The sequence below is a fragment of the Cajanus cajan genome, chromosome 1 (genome assembly GCF_000230855.2).
Source record: "Cajanus cajan strain Asha chromosome 1, NIPB_CcT2T_4, whole genome shotgun sequence".
In the NCBI taxonomy this organism is placed as follows: domain Eukaryota; kingdom Viridiplantae; phylum Streptophyta; class Magnoliopsida; order Fabales; family Fabaceae; genus Cajanus; species Cajanus cajan.
In genome coordinates, this window is record NC_138517.1 from 35566458 (window position 1) to 35576183 (window position 9726).

The window sequence follows — 9726 nt, forward strand, 5'->3', positions numbered from 1 at the left end:
GTCCATATGCATGAAACTTATTTCGTGATAACTGTCAATGAACACTTGGAGTTCTTTGTATACTAAATCACATAAAATTGGACCCCAACTAACTAGCTTGTTTATTTCAATATAGTCACTTGTATTCTGTGTGTATGAGATTCATCCATGGACAATTGGTTACATGCTCAAAACTTACCGCGTTATACATACCTAAATTGAAACTTTGCTAGTTCGAATAAAAAGAAACCATAAACGAGTTCCCCCGCAAACAGTTATCAAAAATTTGATTATTTAATTTGTGTTGTATGAAGAAATATTTGTTTGTAGAGATGAACTTCTCAAATGAAACGCAGTACTTTAATTTGGTATCGTCACTCTTACGACATAACTAAGATCCCTTGCTTTCACACCAAAAAACACTTTCTCCCCGCGGAATGAGCCCTGTGAACTACCACACGCTGGTCAATCTAATTTGTTTTATCCACCCCATCATGCAATTAACAAGGTTATCCACTTAATTGAGATTAATTAATTATATTTGTGTGATTATCAACAAAAAATAATTATATTTGTGTATTTTTATAATTACAATTGGCCACCAAGATATCTCTTTCTGTTTCATTCACATATTTTATTAAATTAATTATGACCGTTAAGAAGAATAAAATTCTGCTAATCGAGTTTGTTATTACAGTTATATTTTCTAAATGCAAACTCGAAAATAATTATAGCTGAATTATAAGTTGTTTTTGGATAAAATATGTTTTTCATTCTTCTAAAAATTTTCAAATTAGATTTTAGTGTCTTATTTATTTATTTTTTGGTTTAGATGACGTATATATATAAGAATTTTGACTTATAGTAATAAATAAAAACTGTTACTAAAAGTTAAAATTTGTATATAAATATCTATTTTACATTAGTCCACGGATGATCTATTCATTTATATATATGCGAGATGTATAATAACGAATTTTTGATTTTCCAAACAATAAACAAAGTATAAGCATACTTATTTAAGTTTTACTTACATTAAATGTTTATAAGTAAAAATAATTTTTAATTTTACCTACATTCATTAATCTGTGAGAATAAACATCTCTCTCTATATATAAATTATTTTTATTGTATCGATGCTTTTAAGATTTATGTAATTATCTTTTGAAGACAAAAATAATGCATTTTCAAATTAGAGAGACAACAATAGTACAAATATTTTTTTTTTTGGACAAACTATAAGTGAATTTTAAATTTTTTAGAGAGACTAAAATCATAGTTTACCTGGTTGCTTTATACCTTCTGGTCAATGTGCTAGATGATATTAGCCGTACACATACACACATATACATGTGTTTTATTTTCAAAATTAGTTGTCTTCAATTTACCTTTCAAATTTGTGCTTCCTCTGATTTAAAAAAAAAAAAAAGCAATTCAAGTTGATTAAAAATATTAGTTAGAATCATCTAATTATATCATCTCATTAAAGAAAATTCATAAATTATTCTTCATCGAAACTTGATATAAAAAATAAAATAAAATAAAATAAAAATAAAACATCAATTAAATAAGGAGTATTTTAAGGACGTTTCATTAAACGAGATGAAAATAATTAACATTATGCTTATGTTTGAAAGGCCAATAAACATAAGATATTTTTTTTTATATTAGAAATGTTATTTGTCTTTTAATATGTTATTTCCACTCTGACAATAATGTAAAAAGGAGAAATATTATACATATAGAAGTTTCATCGGGAAGGGATGGAATCCTCTCTTGTTACACTACAAACCCAAAAGTCAAAGACATAGGAATGAGGCTTGTCCAATAAGTTTTGAAATTTCCTTAACTACAATCTCAATCAAATAGTATTATAACTATGACTAGTATAAATCTCTTGTAGCATTGTATCATATCTTTCAATATCTATTGTGCCTTTTTTATTTGGTGGTCCCTCTAACATTTTCATTCCGATTTCCCTTCATTACTATCCTCATATGATAAACCCTTATGTTAGGCCTATTATAAGTCCTTGTGTTGGTCGTTGATGTGCATATCCTTCCAATTCATTTTTTTAAACGATGCTTTGTCATTTTATAAACAACATGTTGAATTAATTTAAATTTGATCTACATCTTCTAGAAACTAAACCAACTAATTGGGTTGTAAGCATACCAACCAAGCATAATTTTCAATATCTGAAGAACAAACACGCAGGAAAAAAAATTAAAAGAAAAAAGTTCAACTAGTAGCTTACACACATTCTTTCCCAAAGAAATAGTACAACCAAAACACGTCGTGACAGAATTGCCCTCTGACTAGATCACTCGGGAATGGGATAAATTACCCTTTTGTACTATTTTATTTTTTTGACTAATGCCTTTTATACTATCTATCTGCATATTAAAACAACCGAGTCTGGAGTCTGTTTTGTGTTTTCATTGTATACTTGAATTTTTATGAAATATTCAAAAAATTTCCTTCTTAAGCGACACATATTTCAATTTAAGGTCTAAATATTTTTATGTATAAAAATCGAATATATTACCAAGAAGCTTACGATCCTCATGTATCATATTCAACACACCCTATAGATCTAAATTAATTTATAACACATGCCCTAATTATGTTAATAAGTCAAAATTAGTTTTACTCATCTTTAAAATAAATTACAGCAGACACTACTATGAAAGTCTAGATCCTTTATATAGGGCATATATATCCAAGCATTAATTTGAGTTACAAAAATTAATGTCGTCAGCAAGAACCCTAACAAAACAAAGAATAAAATAGGGTTCAATTAACAGATCGAACAGTATGAAATCATGAGCAGCTTCTGGATAAATGCAACAGTCCAAATAGAAATTACAAAATGAAAGGAAACATTGTTGAAGGTGCTTTTGCAACTGAAAAAGATTCGAAAGATGACAAGTCAAAGTTTCATTTTCCAAATTTGTCACCATAAATGCATAAAAGTCAAGCAGGGGTAGCTACGTCATTTGCCTTAAACCAAACATCTTAGACTTGGGATACTCGGTTCCCCATTTATCAAATAATAGTAAACAATTATTTTGTTCAGATCTTTCACAATTTCTTGCTTGCCAAACAACTACAACCCCTTCACTCCATATGCCTATATATATTACGTACAAAAGGGAGAAATCCATGGCATATAGGACCTAGACAACTAATCAAAAAGAGGAAAAAATCAACATTAAAAAGGTGATAGCTGAAAACCCTTTTCTCTACGAGCAGTTGAAGATTTTGAATATAATCACCTCTCGCCCATTTCCATTTCCACCTCTTCCTACCTAATATATCTCACCAAGTTTCCAAGCTCCCTCACGTATATATTTCTATAGAGCACAACAACTATGATATTCTAGATTGGTTACCCTAAAGAACCATTTCAAGTTCGAGTTATTCCATTTTTTTTTTTAATTTCCCTTCATCGATCAACGATGACCCTTATGAAAACAATATGGAAATCGATCTTCCCCGGTTGTTACAAGGGTGAGTACCCCTCTCCAAAGCCGAAGAAAGTGGTGGCTACGAAGCCAAATTCTTCTCACAGGATTTCTGTGACGGATTTGAGTTATCCAAGCATGACTCTTTCGGAGGATCTTTCAATTTCTCTGGCGGGAACTAACTTGCATGTTTTTTCGCTTGCGGAGCTTAAGATTATAACACAGCAATTTTCTTCTAGCAACTTTCTTGGTGAAGGAGGGTTCGGACCAGTGCATAAAGGGTTCATTGATGACAAGCTTAGGCATGGTCTTAAGGCTCAACCCGTGGCTGTTAAGCTCTTGGACTTGGATGGCTCACAGGGGCATAAAGAGTGGTTGGTACGTACTTTGTTTTCATCCCCATAAAGTAGTTTCAAATTCGTATGTTCAGCCACATGGTCTAAGAATGAGTCTTAAAGAAAAATGTTAATAACACTAGCTAAAGAATTACAAAAGAAAATTATTGAAAAGTATAAAAGCACACTTTCTGACGTAATTTTACTGTAGTTATCAATAAAAAAATTCTATACATTGATTTTTACTTAATCAGAACTAGCATAGTTAAGTACTCAAGTTGTTGAAGATGGCTTGTTATTCTTCCCATGAATTTTCTTTCATATATTTTAATAAATTCACGATAAATCGTGTTAAAAGTCAATGAGGTTAGTCTTATTAAAAACCAATGTGCTAAATCAAGTTTCAAAACTGTCTAAAAATAATGTTCATATTTGGTGTTTTACATATATAAAATGAGATTGTCTCTAGAGCACTATGAAATGATAAAGTTTATTACAATAAATTTATTAAATTGCTTATGAAATTGTCATAAAGTAAGTTATTATTTAAGTAAACACTTATTTAAGTTGTTAATTAAAAATAATTTAGTGTCATATTTAAATAAATAGTTTAATTAACTATTTGTTGAACGAGTTACTATTGCATGAAAATTTCTTTTTTCATCAAGTTAGGTAAATTTATTGAAATAAATTAACATGTTTTATAATTTTTCCACGAAACTTACTTAAATAAGTTGAAAATATTTTATATGAATATCACAAATCAGTTCATATTTAGATTTAAATAAGGTGTTTTAAAGATTACACTCCTCAGAGTTCTGACCTTTTGATTTTCTAACTTGTGGTGACGATAGACTGAAGTTGTTTTTCTTGGGCAACTAAGGCATCCACATCTCGTGAAACTCATAGGATACTGCTGTGAAGAAGAGCACAGGCTTTTGGTATATGAATATTTACCAAGAGGCAGCTTGGAGAATCAATTATTTAGAAGTAAGTTTTTTATTTATTTATTTTATTTTTATAAAATCTATGTAGATATAAGTTTAGAAGTGATTTTCAGAGTTTCTCTACTGAAAACACTTTATTTTTAGTAAATAAACTTTTAAAAATGCTTTTAACTAATATTCAAGTAGATTCTTAATAATTATATAAGTACCCATATATGTTCTTGAAATTGGCTTAGTTAGATGTTGAAGAACTAGCCTCTTATTTTTTACTATTGTGGCAATTATATTTCAGGATTCTCGGCATCACTACCATGGTCAACGAGAATGAAAATTGCTGTTGGAGCTGCCAAGGGTCTAGCCTTTCTTCATGAAGCCGAGAAGCCAGTTATTTATAGAGATTTCAAAGCTTCTAACATATTGTTAGACTCTGTAAGTCTCACTTTATACATTATAAAATTTTCATGTGTTTATTTAATTTAACATCTTATAAAGAGTGTAAAGAGATTTTTTTTTAAAACAAATGGGTATTCTTATTTTTAATATTCTTCAAGGATTACTCCTCCGGGATATAATGTTGTTATTAATACTTACTTTTGTCATATAATATTATTGTTTCAGGATTACAATGCAAAACTCTCTGATTTTGGGTTGGCAAAAGACGGTCCCGAAGGAGATGATACCCACGTTTCGACCCGAGTTATGGGCACACACGGCTACGCAGCCCCAGAATATGTCATGACAGGTAACTTTATAATTTTAAATTTCCAATTAATTAATCCACTTCTATAATAATTATGATGTTGCTGCTTTTGTACCTAAACATAAATATAATGATTAAAGAATTACAAGTAGTTTCTTTTCAAAAGAGTGTAATATTTGTTTTTAGCAATGTAATAATTAAGACTTTGTAAGGTGAGGGTTCCTATATACTGTATTTTGACTTTTGAAGCTAATATAAGACTTTGATTTTTTTTAAAATAATACTAGTAAAAGTTTAGTGGATATGTACCATAGGTATAGTTTTTAGTCAAATCAAAGTTTAGGATAATTTTTTATCAAAGTTAATAAATTTTGTGATTGAATATGACATTCTAGTACACAGTATCTTATTTTCTCTACTACTAATAATAAAAATTCAATAGTAATGTACTAATTATGTATAGTAATTTTATACTATCAGCTAATTAAATATCATATTATTCATAAATTTTTCACTTATTTATTATAACAATTAATAATTTACGATAAAATATAGTTTATGATTGAATACCAGTTACATAATTAGTAAAAATATGCGAGCGATTAGGTAATTGATCAACTTGAGCAAGAGTTGTTGTAGCTAACTCAAATTGTTGAACAATGTTTTTGGTTTTTATATAGGTCACTTGACAGCAATGAGTGATGTGTATAGTTTTGGAGTAGTGCTATTGGAGCTGCTAACAGGGAGAAGGTCAGTGGACAAGAATCGTCCTCCAAGGGAACAGAACCTAGTGGAGTGGGCAAGGCCAATGTTAAATGACCCTAGGAAACTCAAGAGAATAATGGATCCTAGACTTGAAGGCCAATATTCTGAAATGGGGACAAAAAAAGCAGCAGCATTGGCTTACCAATGTCTCAGCCACAGGCCAAGAAGTAGACCCTCAATGAGCACAGTGGTTAAGACCCTTGAGCCACTCCAGGATTTTGATGATATTCCAATTGGAACATTTGTTTACACTGCTCCACCGGATAATAGTAATGAAGTGCCAAGGGAATTTGATACACCTAGGAAGAGGGAAAATAATAATGGTCACGTTCAAAGGAACCACCATCATAGGCTTCATCCACTTAGATCACCTAAGTACTCTCCAAAGCCAATGTCACCTTCAATGAATGACCACAAACAACGAAATGGGAGAGGAAGTGGACCAAACTCTCCTCCATCACATGTGAAAAGGCCAGGAATTATTGCCTAAGAAGGACACATAAATTGCATACTGTATATAATTAAATGCATATAGATATTTTCCTTCCAAAGTTTCTTATAGTTTTTGTGTAGTGTACCAACTAGCTAGTAGGCCCCGTGTAATGAGCCATATATCATGCCAAGAAAATACAGACAAAGACAAGAAAGGGAAAAGAGGAGAGTGAGTGTGCAAGTATATAATGTTCCACAAATGGAAAACATGATTGCTTAATTTATTTTTTGTTTTGTAATTTAATTTCTTCCATTAATGGGATTAGGATTTTGTTTTTGGTATTGGCTGAGTGTATCCTACCCTGAAAACAATATTTTATAAACATTTTTTACGGATTAAAACTCACAATTAAAAATTAATTTATATTCAAAACATTAAAAACAACTTATTTGAGTTGAAAAGGACTATCATAAGAAATGGTACATTTGTTTTCTAAATATTAATTCGTATGTATATTTAAGATTCAAATTTAAAATTATTGATTTACAACAATTTCAAATCAATTAATTCACGTTTTGTTAGATTTTTTTTAGTATTGTATATATGTATTTTTCAATGAAACTATTCCTTTTCAAGTTGAGAGATTGTTATGAGTAGTAATTTTTTAAAAAATATATATATATATATATATAATTAAAATTAAAATTTAAAATTATTAATTAAGTTAGAATAATCTTATATATCTATTACGAACTCATCAATCACGTACGTTAGATGAATTAGGAAGTTAATTTGTTTTAAATTGTGAAAATAAATATTACGATGAATGTTTCTTATGTATGAATGAAAACTGAAAAGATTAGCTGGTTCAATAAATGGACAATTACCAACTACGAGTTGTTGAACAAATAAAGATCTTTCAACAAGGGATTACAGCTAAGATATTTGACCAGACAACTCGTAATATTGAATGGTGAGTTACATGCCACTGTGTAAAGCTAATAATTCTAGATTAATACTAATACTAATACAAATATAATATATATATATATATATATATATGTCATGGTGGAGACAGCAACGAAAGCCGCCCTCATATATATGCGCACTTGATGATGATTAAATAACTAAGCCAATTATTATTAAAGAAAGATAATGATTGCAGATGATGATGGGTAGGGGGAATGATTAGAAAAAAAATAAATTAAGATCTTCTAAAGTGGCCCTATAACTTCAGAAAACAAAGTGAATTTATAGGATTAGAATTATTTTTTGAAAAGCTTATAGGATTAGAATTTTATAAAAATAAGTTTATTATTTTTGAAAATAAAACGAGTTTTTATTCACATTAAATTATTCAACAATTTAAATTAATTTATATTTAAATTTTCAAAATTTAAAATACGAAAAATCTTAGAAAAAACATTATCGTTCATAAATAAATATTGTGTAAACCTATCCTTTTTAAGAATTTTGATTCTTTGTAGTTTTTAATGAAATTACATGAATATTAATTTTATTTATTGTGAAATATATGATAAAATAATAGTTAAAATTAAGTTTTTATTAATTCTAATGGTTAAATCTGCAATTGATAGTTATATATATATATATATATATATATATATATATATATATATATATATATATATATATATCAGAAGTAGGTTTTTGTTCACTATAATAAAACTTCTCTATTTTTGTTATATAAACATAATCTAGTATAATATAGAGATTGAAATATTATGTTATATAACATTAAAAAAAATTAATCTGAAATTTTAACTTACTTTATTTAAGTTTATATATTATAGTATTTTAATTTGTATACTACACAAAATATTTATATATATATATATATATAACTAAAATAGAGCAATTGATCACGAAAACAATTTATTTGCATCTGATAATTTTTTATATAACTATCAATTTTAAATTGAATAATTAAAATTAATAAAATTTAATTTTAAATATTATTCTTATTGGAATCCACAGATGCAGGTCTCGATTAGAATGGTTTCAACTTCTCTTCAACTCTGATGATTAGGATACTCTTGTAAAACAGATTTCGACACTCAAATAAAAAGTAGTCTCATTTTTCAAATGAAAAATGAATTAGGCCTAATAAAAACCGTACCTAACCCCTTTTATATAACGCAAAAATTTGTGTTCTTTTGATAATTAAATTAACAGATAAAGACTACCAAAAAACACAAGGTTGTTATATGGCCAAGTACAGCGAGGATCAAGGGATATGTAGCAAGATTCTCACCACAGTCCTCGCATTCTCATGAACGTGCCAAACAACTGTATCATGGTGGTTATTCACATCGAAGTTCACCCACATATAAACAAGCTTGGCTACGCTGATTTCTGATCTTGACCAGGATTTATACTTTCTAACTTAGAAATCTAATTACAATCTAAGGCTTGGGCAAGTACTGATCAGTTTAGCCTAGTCGACTAATGTCCTATTCTAGTATAATATATGAGTCTCCCAAGTTTCGAGCTCAGGATGAACAAAGGAGGTAAACCTCCAAAACGTCTCAAAAATTCAAATTCAAGAACTAGGACATATAACATAAATGATAAGTGTTCATTTTACTTAGAAATTATGGTTATTTTGATATTTATCTAGATAGGTTTAAAAGAAATATGGGCTTTAATTCCTTAAATAATCAAGAAATTTAATGGATATGTAAATAGAGTAGTATATGAAGAATTGATGGGCTTTTGGAATGATGAACTCTTAATTTTCTTGCAAATTTATTGAAGTCTCCAAATTTCAAAATCCTTCAAATTCGTTCAAGCGATATGTAAGGGCTAAGCAGAATAGACACAAAGAGCAAATTGGCAATAAAGCCAAATTCGCTAAGTCATTTGGAAAAGACCAAGTGAATTTGGTTTAGAAATGGGTGAAAATTTTGATTTCAGGGACTCAACAGATTTGTAAGAAAATAGACATATCAAACAAAACAAAGGACACACCGAGAAGTGGATTTGAAGGAAGGAACTCTAAGAGTCACAGGGGATGAGGATTTTGGGTTCATTTTCTTCTTCTTCTTCTACACTTTTTATGTACATGTAGATTGCTTTC

At 28.9% G+C, this 9726-nt stretch overlaps 1 protein-coding gene across 1 annotated transcript; it reads left to right on the forward strand.

The window, feature by feature from the left end:
* Window positions 1–3130: 3130 nt before the first annotated feature.
* Window positions 3131–6967, forward strand: LOC109815275 (serine/threonine-protein kinase RIPK). Its single transcript, XM_020379942.3, has 5 exons — window positions 3131–3824; window positions 4636–4771; window positions 5021–5157; window positions 5347–5470; window positions 6109–6967. The coding sequence occupies exons 1-5, from the start codon at window positions 3441–3443 to the stop codon at window positions 6681–6683; spliced, it is 1356 nt and encodes a 451-aa protein (XP_020235531.1). The 5' UTR covers window positions 3131–3440; the 3' UTR covers window positions 6684–6967.
* Window positions 6968–9726: the final 2759 nt, after the last annotated feature.

Bases quoted from the DNA above. Each gene is read 5' to 3' on its own strand.
- LOC109815275 (XM_020379942.3), top strand. From the start codon at position 3,441: ATGACCCTTATGAAAACAATATGGAAATCGATCTTCCCCGGTTGTTAC. The intron at 5,158-5,346 runs GTAAGTCTCACT...TTATTGTTTCAG, and splicing joins CTAACATATTGTTAGACTCT to GATTACAATGCAAAACTCTC. The intron at 5,471-6,108 runs GTAACTTTATAA...GTTTTTATATAG, and splicing joins CCCAGAATATGTCATGACAG to GTCACTTGACAGCAATGAGT.